General features: G+C 37.8%; 4 protein-coding genes and 1 non-coding gene across 8 annotated transcripts in view; 2 read left to right on the top strand and 3 right to left on the bottom strand.

Annotated features, from left to right (window-relative positions):
• clcn3 (chloride channel 3) overlaps positions 1-3,732 on the bottom strand; it is a 70,744-nt gene extending 67,012 nt beyond the window's left edge. For all 3 annotated transcript variants that reach the window (XM_057346530.1, XM_057346558.1, XM_057346568.1), the window contains exon 1: positions 3,619-3,732. The gene's annotated coding sequence lies outside the window, so the exon portion shown is untranslated. The remainder of the gene's footprint in view (positions 1-3,618) is intronic.
• A 309-nt stretch (positions 3,733-4,041) lies between these two features.
• nit1 (nitrilase 1) lies at positions 4,042-8,403 on the bottom strand. 2 transcript variants are annotated; one of them, XM_057346599.1, is made up of 7 exons: positions 8,218-8,402; positions 8,029-8,087; positions 7,276-7,506; positions 6,932-7,035; positions 5,980-6,116; positions 5,733-5,858; positions 4,042-4,526 (listed from the first exon to the last, which is right to left on the bottom strand). In XM_057346599.1, the coding sequence occupies exons 3-7, from the start codon at positions 7,503-7,505 to the stop codon at positions 4,266-4,268; spliced, it is 858 nt and encodes a 285-aa protein (XP_057202582.1). In that variant the 5' UTR covers position 7,506; positions 8,029-8,087; positions 8,218-8,402; the 3' UTR covers positions 4,042-4,265. The 2 variants fall into 2 exon arrangements, with proteins under 2 accessions (XP_057202582.1, XP_057202572.1); XM_057346589.1 differs by having other exon boundaries at positions 8,029-8,403.
• Positions 8,404-9,722: 1,319 nt separating this feature from the next.
• On the top strand, positions 9,723-13,330 carry pfdn2 (prefoldin subunit 2). Its single transcript, XM_057337613.1, has 4 exons — positions 9,723-9,821; positions 10,559-10,647; positions 12,221-12,344; positions 12,461-13,330. The coding sequence occupies exons 1-4, from the start codon at positions 9,747-9,749 to the stop codon at positions 12,647-12,649; spliced, it is 477 nt and encodes a 158-aa protein (XP_057193596.1). The 5' UTR covers positions 9,723-9,746; the 3' UTR covers positions 12,650-13,330.
• Positions 13,331-16,445: 3,115 nt separating this feature from the next.
• Positions 16,446-16,527, bottom strand: trnas-gcu (transfer RNA serine (anticodon GCU)). The gene has a single exon. It is a non-coding gene; the product is annotated as a tRNA-Ser (tRNA).
• A 235-nt stretch (positions 16,528-16,762) lies between these two features.
• b4gat1 (beta-1,4-glucuronyltransferase 1) lies at positions 16,763-20,338 on the top strand. The gene is made up of 2 exons (XM_057336725.1): positions 16,763-18,170; positions 18,999-20,338. Exons 1-2 carry the CDS (start codon positions 17,067-17,069, stop codon positions 19,188-19,190), a joined length of 1,296 nt encoding a protein of 431 aa, XP_057192708.1. The 5' UTR covers positions 16,763-17,066; the 3' UTR covers positions 19,191-20,338.
• Positions 20,339-24,907: the final 4,569 nt, after the last annotated feature.

Here is a 24,907-nt window from a genome sequence, read left to right as displayed (position 1 = left end):
TGTTTAGATTTGGGGGGGAATTAAACTACAAATATTGAAGTTGTCACTACATATACTGTACACACATTTGCACACACTTACAGTTTAAAGTTTGAGATTTAAATATGTTTTTCCTCTTTTTCACATACTGTAAAAGCCTTTAATGCTTTATATTGCTACTTTACAAAAAGTGTATGTTTTAGGTAATGATTTAACAAACAAATCATACAACTCAAGAATGTACTTCTTCTTTGACCGCAGGGCACTAGCACAAGAGACTCTGTCAATGATCAACTGTCTGGAGAACTGCAGAAGTTATATCAAATTAAAGCAAGAAATTCTATTTATTTGCCTCCATTTGAGTGTTTTTTATGCTCAAAGTGAGGTCAGAGTTATAAGAGATTTAAAGGGGTCCTATGACACGACTAAAATGAATATTATCGTTTGATTTAGATGTAATGCAATGTGTATACACGATTTAATGTTAAAAAACGCTGTATTTTCCACATACCGTGCATGTTTGTATCTCCTCTTTGCCCCGCCTCTCTGAAACACGCAGATTTTTTACAAAGCTCATCACTCTGAAAAGCGAGGTGTGCTATGATTGGCCAGTTAACCAGTGCATAATGCTCGGTCAAATACTGCTAGCGTGTGATGGAAATGTAACGCCTCTTCCATATTTGGAACATCAGGTTCATAATCAATTGTACTGACAGGTACACCCCTCTTACTTGCATATACATTTGGGCGCTCTTTGTCAAATCATACCACGAACTGACGTACATTTGTGGGGGTGTGGTTACACGAGGCGTTTCAGGCAGGTCTGAGTGAGCGTTCGCTTTTAGATAAAATGCATCTTTTGTTCAGACACTTTAATATTTGCCATTTTACATGTCTAATACATGCATGGGCAACTTATAACACACCAAAGACACGGAAAAACACATATTCGTGCCATATGACCCCTTTAAGAAACAGATAAACATGCTCAATAAAGACAAAATTCCTTCAACTTTTGAAATTATGCAGGTCATTCGCAGTAGTGTAATCTAAAAGCTAAAATTTCTGCCGGTTGTCAGAAATGATATGCAACTACTGCATTTTAAGACACAAAGCCTCAAACACTATTACACAATTTTAACCATCTCTCTCCTTCCCTGTTGTCATGGAAGTATCACCTAGGTAATAGTTGCTTGGAGATGAATCAGCATTTTCAGATCCGCATGAAATGACGGTTTCTCACTAACACTTGTTTTCCCAACGGCTAAAGACAACATGGATATATCAAGACTACAATAAACATGACAACATTTCAACCTTGTCATGTGCCTGTGTAGTATTTATAAAAATCACCAATCATAAACATTCTGTATCCCACAATAAATACAGCATAATCAGTACTTTGTGTCTTACCAGATGCGACAATAAACTGCAGCCACTTCTGCTAAGTCAACCATGAAAATAAGCAGTGTGATGCAAACATGTGGTGATTTATATTAATTTCGTAGCTATTTTTGGAAGACCCTTAGTGAAGCGTACAAGTCAATGCTCACCATGGCTGTATTAAGTATGGACAGTTGTGAAAATGCACTAAAGATATTCAATTCAATTTTATTTATATAGCGCTTTTCACAATGTGCATTGTTCCAAAGCAGCTTTACAGGAGCAAATAAGAAAAACACAGAAAGGTAAAACACAGCACAGTGCATGGTGTTTATAGACCAAGCAAGATCATTATAATAAATAATATCTAATAAATAAATGAATAAATAAATAAATGCAGTCTCCCGGTGAGCAAGCCAACACTGCACTGCTCTGCTATCAACAGATTAAGTTCTGATAGAGGGAACCATGTTTTTTTAAACTGTCTTTATTTATTGGCTGTGATGTATGCATACAGCACATTAAAGATAGAATACATGTGTAAAGAATAATTATAAATAAATGGATAAAGTCAGAGGAAATACCTGTTTATCAGAGATGGAAAGCGGAGAATGTGGCAGTGCTGATTAAGACATTTTGGTCTAAAGTATATATATTTAACTTGGCAACATGTGAGGATTCATCAATAAGTTAAACATTTTTTACACTAAATGTTTACAGGAATTTCAAATTTAGCTGCTGATGGATCTGTCTGCAGCTTAGAGGTTCCTTTTGGTACAAAAGGAAGTCTTTACACAAAAATGCAACATGATCATATTTACAGCTGACAGCTGTGAAAGTCAGTTCCCTTTCAAAAAAGAGGGGACCAACAATGAACTGGCCACATTCACCAACATTAGTGAAAACGTGTGGTTGATATGCTGCTGGGTACTCCAAAGTATGCATCCCGATTGCTGCATTGTGTTTTCATATGCAGTTCGGGCCCTCAGTTCTGGACACAGTCATTTTTGAACCAATCGCCTGACATAAATGTCACGTCACTTTTCATTTTGGTTCAGGAAACAATAGACATACATACATAGGGTCATTCCGTGTCAAATCAACCAAATTTTGAATATTAGATATTTTTCTATTTTTACAGAAGCAAGACCAACATCTGGAGTGATGTTAAAAACAATATGAAATGCCACCGATGAATAGTAATTAAGTAATCCATTCATTTGTAAAACGAGGTAAAAATGACAATTTTCATCTGAAATTTGAAGACATTAGAGGGGCTAAAAAATAAAATAAGAAATATGCCAGCATCATCATTTTATTTTTACACAGAAGATCGGTATATCTGTCATTTTTTGTTCTTTTTACAAAATGTGCATGTCACCGGTCAAGCGTGCTACAATATCACAAAAAAATGATGCCACTGGCAAAACCATACAATGTGCATTGAAGTATTTGACAGGTAATGTGCCTTTCTTTAAAATAACAAATCAACATTTTTGGTTAATTTACAAATAGGATACATTTTAAATGTTAATATCAAAATGCTGTCACCTTCAGTACAATCACATATTGATCGAGTCTTAAACCATGCACCAGGAGGATGCAAAGTTAAACATAAAACTCCAATACTGATTTCATGGAGAAATGTATATCATGGACCTCAATTGCTCATAGTAACAATAACAATGAAACTACATGATGTTATTTAACATTAATAGGCATATCAATGTAGTTTTTTTTGTGATGGTCATCACTTCATATCTAATGTAAAATGACAATATTTACCAGTTCATGTCCACGTGTGTACAGCTTTGAATTAAGCAAATGCAGCCAGTAGTAACAACTTGACAGGTATATAAATAAAAAACATGTAATATGCCACTGATCGAGAATCTGTAAACACAAGCTCTATTTTATAGGCACATACATGTAAACATGTTTGCGTGGGCATCTTGTGAACAAGGAAAAGTGATCTCTTGCTTTGTGTTAAAATGCAAGAGTCAACCCAGTAAAACGCTCAGATAACCTGTAACGTCACAGCATTTACTAATGCCCACGTATCTGATTGGAAACCGTTGAAACATGTACACACACCATGGCAATACACAATTAATGTGTTTTCAGAGCAACAAATATTGCATTTGCAGGATGTATCGCTCAAAACTAACTGACCGTGGTTTTTAAATGAAGCATTTAAGAAGTGATCATGCGAACCTGCGCTAGAACTGTGTAGAGCACGCGCTAAGCGAGTCTTACCTCAGCGATGCCTTGATAAGAGCTCTGAAGAAACAAATCATCCCTTCAATACAGATATAGCACACAAGTATATTTTCTAAAGAATTGTTTATCATGCTGCTCTGGTGCAGCTTATTTTGGCCCATTCCTGTGTAAATGACGTTTACTTCCGGTGTCTCCACCTCCGGCTTCACAGAAGAGACGCTTTCAAATTCAGCTCTTCATCTCGGCTGAATAAATGCAATTTTTCGTGTAACTCACCAGATTCATTACAACGTTTTACAATAATCAAATAATACTAACAATTAGTATCAAATACTTTGATACAATCTGTTATCTTGCTTTATGTAATAGCCAACTATAGCCTGGCATTTAGTGTTAGGTTGAGTAGGTAATTTATACAATTTACGAATTGAATTTAATACAAGTAATTTTATTTAAGTGTTCCAAATTCGAATAAAATATTGGTCAGAGGCAGCAGAAGATTTCTTTCTTTTCTTGAGATTAAAGAGAAATCAATCATTTCCAAATGCAAACAGGCGAAAAGAGTCAAACAATTGCAACTAACTTAATCCAAATTACATTTTGAATTGATTTATAAATTGTGCAGAATCATAATGTACAATAAATACAAAATATGTATTATATAACATATAATACATGGATATTTAATCCAAGCTGGAGTAATACTCCTTCTCTCTTCGATGCTGTAGCACCGGCATGTCTCTCCTGATATCATGTAAACCCTGCAGGTCAATCTGAACCATAGCTACGCCTACATCAGAACCCCCACAGTCCCCGAGCACCACACCCCATGGATCAATGGCTAGAGCATGTCCATAAGACGTCCTCTTGGCATGATGAGCTCCAACCTGTGCTGCAGCAATAACAAAACATTGTGTTTCGATCGCTCTGGCTCTGAGAAGCACCTGCAAAATAATAACAAAAAAATTCCAGATACTCAATCACAGTTTAGTGACGCCTTTAAATGTCTCTGGTTTATAAATATACTGACATTAAAACTAGGGATGCACGATAAGATATCGGCCGATAAATGGCCATTTTTAATGTTATCGGTATCGGCCGATAATAAAATGTATGCCGATATATTTTAGCCGATAAATCATTTCCTCTGCAACTTCTTCAGCTGCACGCTGCTCACAGTTAAATGCATACTGTACAGTACTATATTTCTGTCATGATCATTCACTTACTGCTACTAGCAAAACAATGTTGTATAGGTACAGTGTGTAGATACAGTATTTATGAATGTGTAAATTATAGGAACAAAAGTATATTGTTTGAATCAGACTGCTTTCTGTCTTGAGACAACATGCGGCTATCAAGAACATTTTTCTGGGTTGCTCTGGAAGAACATCTACAATTTGTTTATTACATAAAAAATATACCAGAAAAGTTTGATGGTTAAAGAATCTTCAACTAGTGTAAAGTAGGCTTGGTACATGATTTTCAGGGGAAAGAAGAGAACTAATGGTTACCTTGTTTTCTGCAGTCAATGTTTTCAAATAAAAGCAGTTGTCCACTTTTTGCCTTTTGTTTCAGTCTTAGGGAATTTTATATTCATATTCAGATACCGTATATCGGCTAATATATCGGTTATCGGCTTCCAATGTTAAAGAATTATCGGTCATCGTTATCGGCCAAAATTTACATATCAGTGCATCCCTAATTAAAACTCTACGTGGTTTACAGTTTAGAGACGGATTTACAGGTTTACTAAATCATTCTCTGTTGAAAGGTACACTTCTCCACATATTCTTGCATATTCTGTATATTAACTTTCTTTCAGCTTAGATATGATATTTTACTGTAGTAGAAAATAGCTGTGGCACTGCCAAGATGGTTGAATGAACTGACTTGCTCTAATACAGCGACTCTGATTTTTTATACTCTTGGTGTGAATAGACCATTTGTCGCCGATTTATTTAGCTTTTGGTGTGAACCACAGACTGTACATTCATTTTCGATATTGTGATAAATATACTGATAAATCCACATGTTAATGCTGGGTTTTTAACCCATGAAAATTTAGACTGAATTTAGGTAACCATCCCATTGACAGTGAAAACCTACTGACTGCATTAATTAGTGATGACCTCATGATTCCACTGTACCTCCCAGTGGGCAGTTCCTGTTGCCACAGTAAAAGCTGAAGGGTATGTAAGGATCTCAGCACCGTGTCTCTGAAGGGCTGACGACAGCTCAGGAAAACGGAGATCATAGCAGACACCAAGGCCAACCTACATTAATTCAAATATTATAGTAGTAGCAGAATATAAATATTTAAACTAAATATCAAAACTAAAAACTACATTACTGCTTGTTGTTGCACTATGGCTGTTCTGATATGAGCTGATGCACCTTTCCAATTGGCGTCTGGACTGGAGGGAGTAGCCGGGATCCAGGTATAGTAAAGGCACTCTCTTTAAGGGACACGCCTTTACTTGTTAACTCCACATCAAACAAGTGTCCCTTCCTGTACACAGATACAATCTCACCTAGGGGCAGGAAAACAGCAAGGTTTAATTTTTAAAGGTTTAATGTGGTTTGTTGAAGAGAGATTTTCAGATCTAAGACTAATTGATTAGATCTTTTTGGTGGACAATAAATAAGAAAATATGTCTAAGGGTACGTTTACACAAAAGTTTTTGCTTTGTGTTTTTAAAATGTTTGACATACACACGACAATATTGTCAACACGGTCTGCGTTTACACAGATCTGCGAAAACTAATAAAAAGGCTGTATTATGCATGCCAGGTCAGTGGGCGATGATGTCTCTTCTATGTAAAGAAACTCATCGCACATACGCATACCCAGCTTTAAGCCAAAAGCGCCCTTTGTTGTGTTTGTGTGTTTACAGTTTGGTATATGTAAATAATGTTTCTCCGCTGGCCATAGAGGTGCAGTTAATCTATACTTTGTTGGATAAACATTAATATATAATAATATTGGGCAGCACAAACACGCACTCCTTACACTGTATGTCGCCACTATTGTTTTGGATATATTTGTGCATGCCTGTAGACTGAACACGTAACACAATCCCATAACGTCAGCGTTTTCACAGATTTCACATGTTTGCAGTTTACAACTTGCACTTTGAGACCAGTTTTAAAAGGTTGTTAGTCCCCCAAAACACAGCTGTCGTGTAAACAAACAGCCAAAACGCTTAAAAAGTTTTCCTTTTTTAATTAAAAACATTGTCGTGTAAATGGCCCCTAATACAGATTTGGGCCAGTAAGCAAACACCCTAGAAACCACCTAGCAACCGAAAGTTTAGACATTAACAGCATAAACCAAAGACAAAAGTACCTTGTCCGTTTATGAGAATGTGGCTGTTATAAATTCGTTGGTCATTTTTCCAGTCATGACCTCTTTCATGGAATCCACCCAGAGACAACCACACGTTGAGCTTTCTAGGACACACAAAACTCTCATATTACCTCTGATTTTTTTATCATTTTAATTAATTTCTTACATTTTTTGCCATCATATTTAAAGAATCAGTTTACTCAACAATTAAAACTCATCCTTCTGTTGTGCCAATGCCAAAACACAAACATTTATATAAATGTCCAGCTGTATGTATTGAAAACAGTTATAGTAAATTCAGAATTCATTTTTCAACAAATCTGTTTCTTTTACAGCAAACGTACCTCGCTAGATGAGTGTAGCGAGTTATAATGTCACCATCTAGGCTCTCTGAATGGTGTAGCGTCTCCTCTCGGCTTGAGCCAATATAATCAAAGCCTTCAGGTAGAAAGACCATACTCGCTCCACCCTCTGTAGCCTGTTCAACCAATCGCTTACATGCTGTAAAATTAGCTTCTTTGTCAGGAGTGGAAGTCATTTGACAAACTGCTGCTACAGGAAGGGATGACAACATCCTGACAAAATAAAAAGGGTATTACAGTACAGCATATTATTTAGTGAGGAGAAATATATATTTATAAATATTTTTCTAATTAAAAAAATAATTAGATGAGTGACATTATTAGTACATAGATATACATGTAGTAACCTCATAATTTCACATATTTTTATTTATTTTTTATTTTCTGTTAATGCCACAATTCTATGGATTGTAGAGCATATAAATATGAAATAAGGGGTACTGTGTGTTGAAACCATAAACAGTATTTGGCAAATACAAGCTAATACAAAACCAACAGTACAGTTACCTAATAGTGATATAAAGTGGTATTTGCTAATATATATAAGACTTGTCAATACACTTCCTATTGCTTTGGCTAGTTACAATAAAGAAACTGTGATGGTCACTTTTTTATAATTTAATCTTATATTTACTCATAACGTAAATAAAATTCAGTTAGTTTTTAAACATTTAAAAACAGTGAGAATTATTACATCAAATGTGAGACAAATAATATGTAACTAAGAAACATTACCTGGTTTGTTTTTGTACTGCCCAAAACTTTAAGGTTAAGAGACCTCCTGCGAATTTCCCCTTCAGTGCAGAGCAGAGTAGCATTGGCAAACCGTAAAACCAACTTTAAAACGTTTGATCACGGATTGTACTTTGAGCCCACTTTCTATATGGCTAATAACTAACCTGCTGACATATTGCGAAAACTTACCTTGCACAGTGTTTTCGGTGTTTTAAATAAATATTAACCAAATTGTTTTCGTAATAAATACTGTATGCGTTTCATTTAATAATTGAGCAACCCACACAGATAGAAACATAAAATGCTTGATGCTTGGCAACCCGGATGTTGTCTCTGATTGGTGCGATGAGTTTCTTCTTCTTCTTTTGGCTTTTTATGGCGGTTGGCATACAAACATTAAGGTCCGTTCCCGCCACCCACTGAGCTGGAGTGTGGTTAATTGATGGAATAGAATTACTAAACTAGCAGAAGGAAAAAAATTATATATATATATATAACAAATTAATTGGTTTCTAAATCCTATCAAACAGATGTACCTTTCTTAAATATTTCATCAATGCTTTGTATACTCTAATTTTCCACGCCATTATTCAACAGTTTTTTAAGTGTAATTTCTCTGATCCCATTCCTTTTAACTCTTCCTCCAGTAATTTCCTTTCGTTTTGATATGCAGTACAATATATTAATACATGCTCTACAGTTTCTGCTAATCAACATAAACTGCAATTCCCAGACTCATGTTTGTTCATTCTATACAGGGAATAATTAAGGGCTGTATGCTAGAGTCTAGACGAAGTCTAGTTATGATTGTGTCTTCTGCTTTGACTTCCTCTTTCACCACCTATTTCATTTTTAATCTGATAAAGATGTCTTCCTCTTTCCTCCTCGTTCCATTGTACTTGCCATTTGCCTTTTATATCTGTTCCAATAATAGCCTTAACTTCTTCTTTACAAAGTAAATATTCATTTCTATACAATATAAATTCAGCGCCTCTTTTGCTAGATGATCGGTGCGATGAGTTTCTTCTTCTGAGGTTTTATGGCGGTTGGCAAACCAGCTTTTGATTCCGCCACCTACTAGACTGGAGTGTGAAGCACCGATATTAGGGAATCTAACAACATACAAAAAAAAGGTTTAAATTCTCCCGTTTCCAGTTTCTCTAAAAAATGTTATGATAACTCTATTTTTACTTGGACTGATTTGATCCTTCCAACAGGCTCTGTAAATTAAATGCATCAACTCCCAATTAGCTAATTTCCTGAATTAATTTCTGTCTTTACTTTCCATATTTTTTAAGTGCGATGAGTTTGTTCTTCGGTAACATTTATCGGCGGCTGGCAAGTCAGCATTCGGTGCATTAACGCTGCTGACTGCACAGGAGTGTGGAACATCACTGCGAATATAATATTTCTCACATTTTACATTTTCACTGTACAATTCTAAATTCAAAGATTACTCATTTTGTCAGGGCCAGACTTATCCAAGTGTTAAGAGTTTATGCTTTACATAGCATGGGGCCGTCGTGGCTCGACAATTCAATACATCAATGGTTTAGGTTTTACACATAATGCTTTTTCGTGTTCTAAATAAAACAAATCGGCCACAAATCCTTTAATAGCTGTTCTTGAGCAGATTTTTTCAGACAGGCGTGTTCTCAGCCCGCCGCAAATGTGACGTTTTGAGGTCCTGACGAGAAAGGCGCTGTGTGCAGTTCATCATGGCGTCGAACAGTAGCAATAACACGAGCGGCAAAAGCGGTGGCGGAAAGCAGTCCACTCCCTCCGCTGAGCAGGTAACGGGACATTGGGCTTCATTAAAGTAATACACTAACGTCTCATCTAGGTTGCCAACGAGTGATCAAATGTAAATGTTTCCGTTTCATACAACAAAGCTCTACACTTTTGTGTTGATTATCGGGCCGTGGGGTGTTTAGTATAGCGTGATCTTAAACGGTAGAATTATTTTGCAGTAATATAAATCTCTGATGTGTTGTTGTATACGAGAATTAAAGTGCATCGGCCCATGAGTTTGTAAATGTATAAACCTCAACAAATCGTGGAGGGCCAGTGTAGGCAAATAAGCCAACACTCAAAAGGATCAAGAACAGCCCCTTTCATTAAGGAATGTGTCTCTTGTGCACATTTGACACTATTCCTGCCATGCAATTTATATGGGACAGCAGAAATTACTAAATGAGGCTCAATATGACAATGATTATTAGTGATAGCTTAGATTATCTGAATGCTTATTAAGTAGGGGTTTTCCTAAAATAATCCTTATTAATTAATCGATGATGTCTTTAATTGTTTTTAGATTTTTATAATCCCCAGGGGATTGCACATAGTCAGAAACAAATGTATAGTACACTGCAATGTAAGTCGCTTTGGATAAAAGCGTTTGCCAAATGCATAAATGTAAATGTAATACAAAATGGATCATAGTCCTGTGAATAGGTAGCGAATTAAACAATTTCTTGATCATTTTGTTTTCTTTTTCCACAATAAACGTGCGTGGTTGTTTGGGTATTAGGTGGTGGCTACTTTCCAGAGGATGCGTCAGGAGCAGCGCAGTATGGCCTCCAAGGCTGCAGAGTTTGATATGGAGATCAATGAACACAGGTTTGTGTTTTCTCCAGAGTCAGTACTTTTCAAGTGAAACTAAATATGTGTGTGGGTATGTGTCATAATTGTAATATATATTTTAAACGGTGATCTATTTTTAGGATCATTAAGACAGTATTAGTGCAACATGAAACTAGTGATTCTCTTTGAGATTTTATGCTATATTTCTTTCATTTATGCTGTTTTAATTAAACTAGCTATTGGGTTAAAGTTTGTTTTGAAAATTGTAGTCATTTTTATGCTCGATGAAAGTAATAAGAGCAACCAGAACGTACGAATTAAAGGGATATTTCACAGGCAAAACAACATTTCCCCATGTTTTACTCGCTCTCGAGGCATCCTGACTGAATAATTATTCTTCAAGAAGAAAGTCATTAGTCGAAGTTATAATACCACGTATCATTTTACTTTCAAGTGGTAGAATGGGAGTGAATGGGCGTTGACATTTTGAAGCTCGAAAAAGAGCATCCATCGATCAAAGAACTATTCGACACGGCTCTGTGGTCTTAACAAAGGTCTTCTGAAGTGAATCGATGCGTTTGTTTAAAAGACACATATTGACAGCGCTATTAACGTTGATGTCTAGCTTCTGTTATCCCTTGGCTGCACGTGAACCTGAGGCTTGTTTTTCCAGCAAATGACAGTGACGAAAGCTCCTGCGCAGAGGAGATGGCATCCTATTGGAACAAAACGAAAAATGCCTCATTCGTCACCGGAATTTACGACACGCCTGCGTCATATGCCGGTAAAACAAGCCTCAGGTTTTTTGATCGATGGATGCACTTTTTGGAGCTTCAAAAAGTCAACGTCCATTCACTCCCATTCTACAGCTTGGAAGTAAAATGATACATGGTATTATAACTTAGACTGCATTATTCTTCAAGAAAAAAGTCATATTCAATCGGGATGCCTTGAGGGTGAGTAAAACATGGGGAAATTTTGTTTTGCCTGTAAAATATCCCTTTATGTAATGTACTTAATGTAATTTAAGCATATATGTGACCCTGGACAACAAAACCAGTCTTATGGGTCAATTTTTCGAAATTGAGGTTTTTACATAATCTGAAGGCTGAATAAATAAACTTTCTATAGATATACGAGTTGTTAGAATAGGACAATATCTGGCTGAGATACAACCGTTTAAAACTCTGGAATCTGAGAGCGCAAACAAATCTAAATATTGAGAAAATTGCCTTTGAAGTTGTTAATCAGGGGCACTGTGGCTGAACATCCACTCACAAAAATAAAGTTTTTATATATTTAAGGTTGGAAATTTACAAAATATTTTCATGGAACATGATCTTTACTTAATATCCTAATGATTTTAGGCATAAAAGAAATATCGATAATTTTGACCCACACAATGTATTTTTGTCTTTTACTAAAAATGTTCCCGTGCTACTTAAGACTGGTTTTGTGATCCAGGGTCACATATAAGAAATAATGTAATTAAATAATGTCATTTATTGTTATTGAAATAAGGTCACAATGCAAAAAGAACATTAACAGAGATAACACACACGTTAGATTTTTGGTCTTATTCTAAATTGCAAACTTCTTTTCTCCCCAGTCTTGTGATTGACACACTAAAGGAAGTAGATCCTTCACGGAAGTGCTTCCGTTTAGTTGGAGGTGTCCTTGTGGAGAGGACTGTCAAAGAAGTTCTGCCTGCGTTAGAAAACAATAAAGAACAGGTACGATTCTGTTGCTAGCTAAACAAATTTAGTAAATTTTAAGTTTTTGATTTATGTATCCAAATACTTGTTTGTGGCCAATATGTGTGACATAATTATTTGTCTTTTTCTGTTAGATTTTGAAGATTGTGGAGTCTCTTAACACACAGATGCAGGCAAAAGGGCGGGAGCTGACAGAATATCGTGAACGTTACAATATCCGATTAGTTGGCGAGGACGACAAACAGGGCAAAGCTGATGCCAGTCAAGCCAAAGAAAGTGAAGGTGGAGGGTCTAAAGGTGGTGCTGGCGTCCTTGTCTCATAGTGGATGTTGTCTTAAGTAGCTGGTTAGGAATTGTGCTTGTCAGCACCTTGAAAAAGTAAAGCAGGCATGTTACAACTTTGTCTTAGATGTCATTAAACATGGAAAGAGAGTGAAAGTCTTGGCTTAAGTAAAAAACAGATTTTTTTTATGCACATTTTGTATACTTAAAATAATGGAGCATAACATGCAACATTCACAAACATTACTAGGTTGAACATAAATACCAGTTTGTTAGGAAAGTAGTCCTATCATTTATGTGGTTTGATTAAGTGCAATGTTGCTGTTTTCAATCAAGCATTTTTGTGTCAGTTATTTGCTTTTCGGTCAGTTTATTGCTTCTAAAACAGTTAATAATGTGTTAATGTGCCATGTCTAATGCATTTCATAAATTCACCTGAAACTCAGAATTTAAACTTCCCCAACGTTATTTTCGTTATTTTTATGATTATAATTTTTTTGAGGGTTGACTTTCACTTTCTAATGTTAAAAAGAAATGGCATTCTGCTGTTTGTGCAGTTCTTGAATAATATAACCACGAAGACCACTGACTGACTTATGCCAGGACTGTTGAACACGACCATACTCAGTCATTTACGTCACGATTGTATGCCTGTGAATGAAGCCTTTTTATGTGTTGTGGTTGTTTTGTTTAATGAATTAAAAATACTTTGAGCAAGATCTTATTGCCGTGTTTATTTTGCGGTTGTCACAAAATTCACAAATATCAATATTTACCATTAGTAAACCATTTTGGCCTCTTTACAATTTACATTCATTTAGTCATTTAGCAGACGCTTTTATCCAAAGCGATTTACAGACGAGGGAAACAATGGAAGCATCTTTAACAGATAGTATTAACATTTGCACCATTGTTTAATATTAAGGCTTTAAGTACAAATGGTCTGGAATGGGCAGAGGCTCACACACTTGAGACTACAGCCACCTAGGGGCCAATACGCCCTTTTCACAATGACGTCACTTAACTTCCGCCTTTTGCAAAGCAGTGTATCATAACATCCGTCTTGCAACAAACAACAAGAAGAAGAACTTCCGTTTTGCCGTCGCGCTGGAATTTAACAACAGTTAGAAAAAAAACTGACAGAACACGTATTCAAGTACTTATCCTAGCACCTTCGCTAACACAAAAAGAAAACAAAACACTTACCTTCATAATCAAACAGGTACTGTTCAACGAAGAATTTGTATCCTTTCTCTAGCTTTGATCTTGTCGTTAGCGAAAATTTGTCTGCAAGACGTTGTACATCATCTAGACGTATTTGTGGCAGATGTGCAAGCCACTTGGTAAACTCCATTCTGAGGCGCTAGCGGAAGTAACTTCTTCTTGAGTTTTACTGGCGGTTGGCAAATCAGCTTATATTTTTTGACTTTCAACTGTGCATTACCGCCACCTTATGAACTGGAGTGCTAGCGGAAGTAATGATACACTGCTTCGCGGCAGCACGGAAGATGCGTGACGTCATGTGAAAAGGGCGTATTGCTTAAACAGCCGCTAAATTAGGACTGCATGGTGTCTTAACAACTAATCTCACTGACTCGGAATTAGTCAGGACTAATCAGTTTTACTTTTTAGATTTTAATTGGTCAATTACGTAAAAAGGTAGATTAGGTCTAAGTAATTATTCAGTGTATACTGTATAGAAAATAAACACACCCCTTCAAAATAATCACATTTTGTTGCTTTGCAGCTTGAAATGAAGATGGACACAGTTTTTGTTTTATCCAGCTGTATTTACTCAGTGCAACTTATAATATCAAGCAAAAGATATAACACCAACATGTTATAAGAAAATAAAAATACAGAATCACTGAGTTGGAAAAAAGGATCACCCCCTCCTACAAATGACTTGCAAACTCAATCAGGTGTACCTCATCATCTTAAATGGCACCAAAGCCATTTGACTTTCAACTGTGGTCATTTTTATTAGCTCAGCGTGAAAAGAGCTTTAGAGCATTTCACTACTTTGTAGTGCAACTTAAGCAAACAATCAACTATGGGTGGCAAGGCACTGTCCAAAGATCTCCGGGATAAAGTTGTGAACAGATACGAGTCAGGAGATGGATACAAAAATATTTCCAAGGCTTTATCAATGCCTAGAAGCACAGTGAAGTCTGTTATCAAGAAGTGGAAGGTGTTTGGTAAAACACAGACCCTCCCTGGATCAGGATGTCACTCCAAACTGGATGAAAGACAAGAGCCAGGAGGAAACTGTTCAGAGAGGCTACCAGGAGGCCCACATTAACACTCAAGCAGTTGCAGGAATTCATGACAAAGAGTGGTCATTTTGTGCATGTGACAACACACACGAAAATTAACCATGGTTTTACTAGTTAAAACAACAACAAAAAACATGGTTACTGTAGTAAAACAATGGTTATCACAAAATAACCATGGTTTTGAAAACCATGTTTTTTGTAAAAACCATAGTAAACGATGGTAATCAGTGCACCAAAAAAACATGGTTACTACACTTGTACCACAAAAAAACATGGTTAATTTTCGTAAGGGCAATATCACAAATTCTCCACAAATCTGGCTTGTGAGGGTTGCAAGAAAAAAGCCACTCATCAAAAAAAGGCCATGTGCAGTCACGACTGAGCTTTGCCAAAACACACCTTGAAGATTCTGAGGCCACATGGAAAAAGGTGTTATGGTCGGATGAGACTAAAATTTAATTATTTGGCCTCAAAACTAAACGGTCTGGCAGAAATCCAATACAGCTCACCATCCAAAAAACACCATTCCCACCGTAAAGCATGGAGGTGGTAATATCCTGTTATGGGGTGTTTCATGCATCAGGGACAGGAGCACTTGTCAGGATAGAGGGTAAAATGGATGGTGCAAAACACCGTCAAATTCTTGAGGAAAATCTACTGTCTATGGGAAGAAGGTTTATCTTCCAACATGACAACGACCCAAAGCACACAGCAAAACTGACCACAAAGAGGTTAAAGGAGAAACAGGTGAATGTCCTTGCATGCCCTAGTCAAAACCCAAGACTTGAACCCCATTGAAAATCTGTGGAATGACTTTGAAGACCGCAGTCCACAAAATGTCAACATCAAATTTAACTGAACTTGAGCAGTTCTGCAAAGAAGAGTGGGTAAATATTGCAAAGTCTTGATGTGCTAAGTTAGTAGAGACATATCCCAACAGGCTAAAGGCTGTAATTAAAGCAAAAGGTGGTTCAACAAAATACTGACACAAGGGGGTGATCCTTTTTCCAACTCAGTGATTCTTGTTTTTTATCGTTTCTGACATGTTGGTGTTATGTCTTTCTCTTGGATGTTATAAGTTGCACTAATACAGCTGGATAAGACAAAAACTGTGTCCATCTTCATTTCAAGCTGCAAAGCAACAAAATGTGATTATTTTGAAGGGGGGTGATTCTTTTCTATATCCACTGTATATGACCCGCCTTGAAGAATTCAAATTTGATAACTAACTTGTAAGAGACTGTCTAAACAGTTTTTGCAGACGGCTCTTGATAATGGTGTATTATTTAGCTATTTTAAAATGACTTATGCTTTCTCAGAATAAATTGGCCTTTTTAAAGAAATATTGTTTGCCCATAAAAAGTAAATATTAAATTCAGGCCAGTTCGGTTCACCATACTATGTGAAAGAATACTGTATCAATGTTAGAAAAGAAAACTGTATCATATGTTAAAAAATAAACTATCATATGTTAAAAAAAGAAAACGGTACTTAAATTGTAAACGTGACATCGAAACATCACCGTTAATATTATTATAAGAGGGAGCGAAAACAAAAACGACGACGAGGATGGGATTCGAACCCACGCGTGCAGAGCACAATGGATTAGCAGTCCATCGCCTTAACCACTCGGCCACCTCGTCGCGTCCAATGATATTCTCGAATTTCTCGAACACTGTATATTTCTTTTGGAATGACTATGTATTTGTTTTTGTGAATGACTATTTACTTTGTTTCTGCCAGTTAATAATATAAAACGTGTATATATAGCAGAAACATTTCGCGCACGTAAGATACAAAACTACTAGGTTTTATTAGCGCCAATTATAGGGTGTTTACGGTAACGAGGACGTATAACGTAAACACACAACGTATAAACATGCGCCGCCATGCGCAGTATCTGAGCTTCAAGACCGCTATTCTCTTCCTTTCGTGTTCACGATAATCTTTTTGTATACAGCAAAACATGTAAACCTGTTTCTGCTCGAATGTTTTTATAAAATTGTCCTCAACCACAGCTTGCTGCAATGCAAGTCCTGTCCGATGAATGCACGAGGACTACATAGCTAACGTTACATATTGCCACCCTTGCTAACCCTAGATGATTTGTGCTTTCAGCATAACACTTTGTTTCAGGATCTATTTATTTATAGCCTATATTGACTAGGTACCAAGTATTGTAATGCATTTCTCAAAAAAATGTTCAGTGTTTAAGGTGGTGCTGAGTGCTCTTCTTATTGTTGCACTGTTGCAGCTTTTATATCTGTCTTTCCTCTCAAAATTCCATGGCAAGCAGCAGCGCTACAAGTATTCTGAGCTCTTCGGCTCCAAAAAGGCCTCACAGCAAGGAGAGAAGAACCCAAGACGAGAACATTTCAGATACTCCTTATCCACAGGTGGTATCTTTGATGGAAGCGGGCAATATCGTGTGTATAAGAACCTAATCAAAAGTGACTTTTTGACTAATCAGAAGCCAGGAGCAGATCCGAGATCACACCACTTGGCTTTGGCCACTCATACAACTATTAATAACCTTCATCACTTGAACTCATTGTTGGAGCGCTGGCAGAATCATCTGTCAGTGGCTATATTTGCTAATAACCAAGATGTCAAGTTTGCCACAGCGTTCATCTATGCCCTCAGCATCTTCTGCCCTCAGATTCAAGCTCTGGTGGACTTCCATCTGGTCTGCCACTCGGGGGAGATGGCCAGCTTTCCAGAACAGGACCGAGAGCATTTTGCTGGGCTTGAGGAGAAAGGGTGTCCCGGTGTCTTCGCAAAGCTTGAATTCCATCGAGACAAGTATAAGAACTATGCCATCGGCGCCAATGTCTCTTACCCCAACAATCTTCTCCGCAACGTGGCACGTAGTGGCACAGATGCTGCCTACATCTTGGTGATTGACATTGACATGATCCCGAGCGCTAATTTACACCACCAGTTTGTGACTTTGCTGATGAGAAAAGAACCGGCTGCCGACGAAGTCCTCGTGCTTCCTGCTTTCGAAATCAGACATACTCGCAAGATGCCTGCGTCAAAAGCTGAGCTGGTGCAGCTCTATCAGGTTGGGGAGGTGCGACCGTTCTACGATGAACTTTGCCCTCGTTGTCAGGCTCCCACAAACTACTCCCAGTGGGTCAATCTGCCCAGCAAAAGCTCTGGGCCTCTGGAGATGGCATATACCATAAACTGGGTGGACCCATGGGAGCCTTTCTACGTTGGAGCTCGATCTGTCCCTCTCTATAATGAGAACTTCAGGCAATATGGCTTTAACCGCATCAGTCAGGTGAGTGTGTGGGGATACTATAGCAGGAAGCATGCATGGCCTACTCAGAGATGTTGTAAGACTGTTGCCTAAAGAATAGTTCACCCAAAAAAATGAAAATGATCTCATAATTCATTGACCCTCATGCCATCCCAGATGTACAGGGCTTTGCTTTCGTGAACACTAACAAAGATTTTTGTATTAAAAAAAATGTCATCACTATTGGCTGTACTGGACTATGTTGCAGGCAGAAACACATATATCTATTATAAAAGCCATAATTTAAGTAACCCCAAACAAGTGGGTTAATGAATTTCTTCTGAAGAGAGAACAATATTTTGAACTTTAAGCATGCTAGCGCTAAACCGTTGGTTTCGGCATGTACTGTTACAGTATATTGACATGCAGGAACCTCCTGTGAGATTTGAAGTCATTGACATGCTTTCAAATTCGAATATAGCTATTGTATAAAACTTTTCAGAAATGCTCTTAAAAGGGATATTTCACCCAAAACAATTCTGTCATGAATTACTGCCCCCAAGTTGTTCCAAAACTGTTAAAAAAAATTGTTTTGTTCTGTTGAACACATGGATATTTGGAAAAATGTTAGCAACTGACATTTCTGGGACATCATTGACTACAATAGCAATTATATAATGCTATGTATAATGCTGACTGAGCAGCATTATACATACTGTCCCAGGTTTCTTTGCATCTTACAACATTTGTGCTTGTTGCATTTGCTTTTATTATGGGTAACAACTTTATGTGGTCCAAAATATGAATTGTTCATTTATTTATACTCTCATACCTGTTATTTACTCATTCCTGATTTTTTTCCCACTAAAGGCTTGTGAACTTCACATAGCTGGTTACAGATTCTCCGTGGTGAGCAATGCTTTTGTAGTGCACAAAGGGTTTAAGGTCCAGGGAGAGTTCCACAACAGAAAAGATGAGGAGAACCGTAAAAACCGCCTCCTCTTCAGAAGCTTTAAGGAGAGTCTGAAGGCCAAGTATCCCCACTCACCTCGCCGCTGCTAAGAGAACGCTTATTAGATACGTACAAGTCTGCACTACACTGCAATCAAACCCTAATCACTATTCTTTCAGGAGAACTGCAGAGAACTGGAACCTAAAACTTGTTGGTACATATTTCTATTAAAGTTGTTGCACAATTGAGAACAAACTAGCACAGCTGGACTGCAATACCAATATATTGTTCCTGTTCTAGATATTATTACAAGTATTACTTATTTATAAATTGACATGATCTTTCAGGCTTTTTTAGTCCTACTGACTTATTTTTGTTGTATTACGGAACACATTTGTTTTTTATACACAAATGTTTGTGCAAATTGATTCTGAGAGCAACAGGCTTTGTCTTGCTGTCTTTGAAGGTAATTTATTTATTTTGAATGCAAGTTCAACCTCACTGAATGTTATGGTGTTTATTTTTTGCCCAATTTTAATATGAAAAATGTTATGTTTACCAATCAGATACTACACAAATTGCATAAATGAGCGGTAGTTGGTGTTGTGACTGTATCAGTTTATGTGTTTGCATTACTGACAAGACAACTTTCCTCATAAAGGTACACAGATACACAGTTTTAATAATGGATCAGAAGATGCTAGAGAGCACTGATAATACCAGAGAAGGGAAATGATGTTTTAGTTTTTTCTGACTTGTGGGTTCAGGGTATAAAGTAAAATTAGATTAATGCAGAAATTTGCTGATGTAGAGACTGTAGTCACCACGTTGTCACAAGCAATACTCTATGTCACTGATATTTACATTAACTGTGAAAGATATGTCTTTACAAAACTAAATATGTAAAAAAAATTGCTGGCAAAATTAATAGTGTTTAAGTGAAATCTTAGCCTGATATTGAGTGCATTTTTTATATTAGTTTCCATTATCAGTATTATTTTGTTTGCTTTTTGGTATGTTCACTTAGTGCTGTGTAAAAATAACGTTAGCATGAACGTTGTGATGTATGAACACTGGAGAAATGCTGTCAACAAAGGAACATTTTGGTACTACGGAAAAAGATTGTAAAGTTTTTTATATAATATTATAATGTATTATTTTAACACTAACAGTTTATGTTTAACTGAATAAATGTGTTCATTAATATTTTTACTGACATGTTCGTTTTGTTGTATCTTGTTTCATAAAATTCACAACAGTTTTTCAGAATCTTAAAATTTTGTCTTTCTCTGACTAACTGCTTTCAGTGTAATTTTTACATTTACACATTTGGCAGACTTTACAGTGCATTTAAAGAAATAGTTCACCAAAAAATGGTCCCCATTGACTTGACCATAGTAATTTTTATATGGAAAGTCAATGGGGACCATTTTTGGGTGAACTATTCCTTTAAGATTTAGGAGTGCAACATGAATAAATAATTAGAAAGCAAAATAAATATGTTTTAAAAAGGCAAGGGATAACGTAAACTAACTTACGTAAACTAAGCTTTATGCTATATTGGTGCAAAAATATTTTTATTTGAAATAATTTACATATGGACAGGTCTGAGCATTACATTAAATAAAAAAACTGCATTAAATACAGTTTAAACTGAAATGAGGATAAGTGTGCTGACAGTGTTTTTTTAATTTATTTTGGGGCTATTCAGTAATTTATTTTAACATACTCATGTAATTATTTTTTTAATATTTTTTATTTATTATTGTTTTACTGCAGACTACAGCCACAATGTCTATATCAAACAGTTTCCTCTATATATAGACGGCTAATAATATAACTAGGCTATTATTCTAATCAATTTATATATTATTAATATTAACTTATATTAAAATGTTATTGTATAATCATTGTATTAAATAAGCATTTTGTTGAATGGATCGTGAAACTTTGTCGCATTTAAGTTTAGCCAAGTAACGGATCTTCTACTAGTAACCCAAAATATACTGGCAGGGATCTCCAACCCTGCTCCTGGAGGGCTACCGTCCTGCAGACTGCAGCTCCAACCCTGCTTCAGCACACCTGTATGTAATTGTCAAGCCACCCTGAACAAAGCCACTTTAGCAATGCGTTACAAATGGGATATATCACCCTCCGAAGGGCCCTTCGGAGTGAAAACAATCGTGGCCGCCAAATTGAAGGGTCGTTCCAAACTGAAGTGCTCATATAACTGGCCAGTTCAAAGGGCCCTTCGGAAGGAAGGATTTCGAAGGGTACAACTGATGGACACTTCGGCCCCCATGATTCTTTGTGTGGCGACAGCACCTTCTCATGGGCATGGAATGATGACGCAGAAGGGCACTTCAAGAAACAGATGTTTGGTCCCCTACACCCTTCAGCGCTCTCCTGCTACCCTCCGGAAGCTCTCACTCCGGAGGGTAATCCCTTTGAAAGGCTTAGGGCATAGGGATGAGCCCTTCGAAATGGAACGCAGGGTAGAAAGGAAGCCTGCAACCTTTAGCCCAAAATGCGTAATGGCTAATGCTAATGCTAACTCCACAGCTTCAGTGGTATGCAGGAAAGGAGACCAGAGGGTGTTTTTTTAATGGATGTCAATGGAAGAGAAGCTTCACTACACTGAATAAATTGCTTTTGTGAGGAAGCAGCTATTCATTTAAGGAATCGACTGCCTGTCCATAAATGTTCAACATGTTTTACACCAAACAATACTTTCGTTGATATGTAGATTTTACTATGATAAAAATGTTATTTTTAAGAGAAGGCAGAGTAGCGAATGTTTCGACAGGCAGGACTCACTTATGACATTATCATAGAATTTAATAGGAATATTGAATTATGGATTTCAGGTTTTAGCAGTAAGGAGAACGCTTGAATTGTCGTAACTAAAACTGCATCCATATGACACTGATGCAAGTTTATGAAAAAAGGACATAAGTAATGTAATATAATTATATTGTATAGTTGTTGTTGAATGACAATGAAATGTTTCAATAAATACATTTGAAATGTAATTGCTTGTGACTGTTGCGTTGATCATGACAATGCAATTTAATGTATAAGGTAAAATAAATAAATAAATAATAAGGCACGGTTTATATGACTTCCAGATTTCAACAAAAAAAATGCATTTACAATTACGGCCATGTGGTCTATTTTAAACGATAACGATATCAGGATAACCAACAAAATCTCTTTTCTTGTGCAAAATGTATTAACAATATGAACAAACAAATCCACATGAAACGTGCAACGTAAACTGTTACCGACTGCCATAAACTGTGAACTCCACTGACGCCACTGTCATTGTATGATTGGTTGAGGGTGCCTAACGTGATCCATGTTAGCTACTACTCACCCAGTGTTGGATTATTACCTGAAATCTACCTACCTGATATCTACTCCATCGTCCTCTTCTGCTCTCCTCTCCGCCGTCGTCCCCAGCTCCTGTTATGCCTCCTGTGCCAACTCCCATGTCGAGGTGTGTGCATTCACAGCTCCGTCTAGCCCTGCTTCCACAATCACCATCACCAAGCAATACAAAGGACAGTATTTCTTTGTTAACATGACATGCTCTCCAATGGGCAGAGATGGACCAGCTCAGTCCGGACCACCTGTGAAGTCTTTAGCGTATTTTTTTATCACTTTAGGGAAGTTTTCAGACGGCCATTAGACGACACCTCTGTAAGTGACCAGCTCTATCATCTTAAACAAGGAAAGACGTCAATTAAGGATTGATTCTCTAAATCATCAGCCGTCTTATCCCCCTCAAGGGTCTGCCCACTGCCAAAGAAACAGCTGAATCACTCTTCCAGCATGTGTTCTGCTACTTCGGAATTCCCAAAGACATTATGTAGGACAGAGGCCCACACTTCATCTCAAGGTTATGTAACGCCTTTTTTACTCTCCTAGGTGTGACCGTGAGCCTGTCCTCAGACTAACATCTACAGTCTAATGGGCAGACGGAAAGAAATATCCAAGAAATTGGACGTTTCCTCAGAACCTTCTGCCATGGTCACCAGGAGTCCTGGAACCAGTTTTTGTGCTAGGCCAAGAATGCACAAAATTTCTTGCACCAACCTTCCACAGGACTCACCCCATTCTAGTGCGTGCTTGGCTACCAACCCCCAATGTTCCCTTGTTCTGGAGAACCATCTGAGGAACAATCTGTAAACTACTGGTTCGAGGAGAGCAAGAGAGTCTGGAATGAAGCTCACCACCACCTGCAGAGAGCCATACACCATCAGAAGATCAAGGCAGATGTCTGGTGGAAGGAGACCCCGCAGTACCATCCTGGGCAGAAGGTGTGGCTCTCTACATGGGACATCCAGATGAGACACCCCTGCAGAAAGTTAAGTTCCAGATTCATTGGCCCCTTCCCCATCATTCGCCAAATTAATCCGGTCACGTACTCAAATTTCCCAGCACCTACCGTATTCACCCTGCTTTCCAAGTTTCCATCCATGAACCCTAACACTCAACCCAATCTGTTTTCTCCACAGAGCCTGGCCCCACGGAAGATCCCACCCTCCGCTGGAACTGGATGATGTCATCATCTATGCTATAAAGGAAATTTCAGACTCCCGTTGTCATGGTGGTAGACTGGAGTGCCTCATCGACTGGGAGGGCTACGGTCTGAAAGAACCCTCCTGGGTCCTTAAGGACGACAACCTCGGTTGGGGTGGGGGGTATTGTTATGGAACTGCCAGGCTCTCTCACCTCACAACCCTCACGCTCTCTCTCACCCGAATTCTGATCACCCGTACCTGAAACTCATCACTGCCACAATTAAGGACTGCACATAACCACACACCTCACAGTCAGTCAGTGTCTGGTCTCACGTATCATGTATCACGTGATACGAACTCATACCTACGCAACTACTCACCTAGTGTTGGATTATTACCTGAAAGCTACCTACCTGATATCTTCTCCATCAGCCTCTTCTGTTCTCCTCACAGTCATCATCCCTAGCTCCTGTTCTACCTCCTGAGCCAACTCCTACGTTGAGGTGTGTGCATTCCAGCTCCGACCAGCCCCGTGTCCACGATCTCTATCACCTACCAATACAAAGGACAGTATTACCATCACGTCATCCATACCATTTTATACTATTGTTTACTAACCGGATTTATGCCGTTACCTGCAATAAAGAAGCCTTTTTACTTACCATCTGTTTTCTGAGTCATTCCGTTACAGCTGACTGCACAATCTGGATTTAAATGTGGGCTGCCAGTGGTCCCTTCTGATTGAAGCCAACATCTAACTCCACTGAGATCGCAAAAATGGTGGATCAGGGTTTTTCTGACGATCGTTGTTACAGCCAACAGCACAACATATCCCAGGCATATTGTAGCCTTGATGTGAACCTTCTGGGAGTGTTTGTTAATCTTCCTCTGGTAGTTGAGGCTGCTGTGACCATGAAACTGAAACAGGTTGTGCAGCTGTGACCGGACACAAAAACGGCGGCAACGAATTGTGGTGACATCACATGGTACTCATAAATAAACCTCAACAACGTATGCGCCCAACAAATGTGATCTCTGCAGGACGCAACCTTTAAACTGAGACTCAGCTAGTATCTTCATCTTCTCGAGCTTAGCGGACTTCATGAGGACAAGGGATATCACCATTTTTTAGCTATTCTGTCTTCGCCCGTTTAAAGCAACACTTTAGAACGTTTGCTCACGGGGCTGTATTAGCTTCCCTGTGGCCAGCGCAATACACGTGAATTTATTTACTTAGCTGATGATACCGGCGGATGCAGAAACGTCATTTTGAAACCATGTTGCACTCTTCCGCAGGTAGC

This window comes from Triplophysa rosa, linkage group LG1 (genome assembly GCF_024868665.1).
Source record: "Triplophysa rosa linkage group LG1, Trosa_1v2, whole genome shotgun sequence".
Lineage (NCBI taxonomy): Eukaryota > Metazoa > Chordata > Actinopteri > Cypriniformes > Nemacheilidae > Triplophysa > Triplophysa rosa.
Note: the sequence above shows the minus strand (reverse complement) of the source record. Positions and strands in the feature narration are given on the sequence as shown.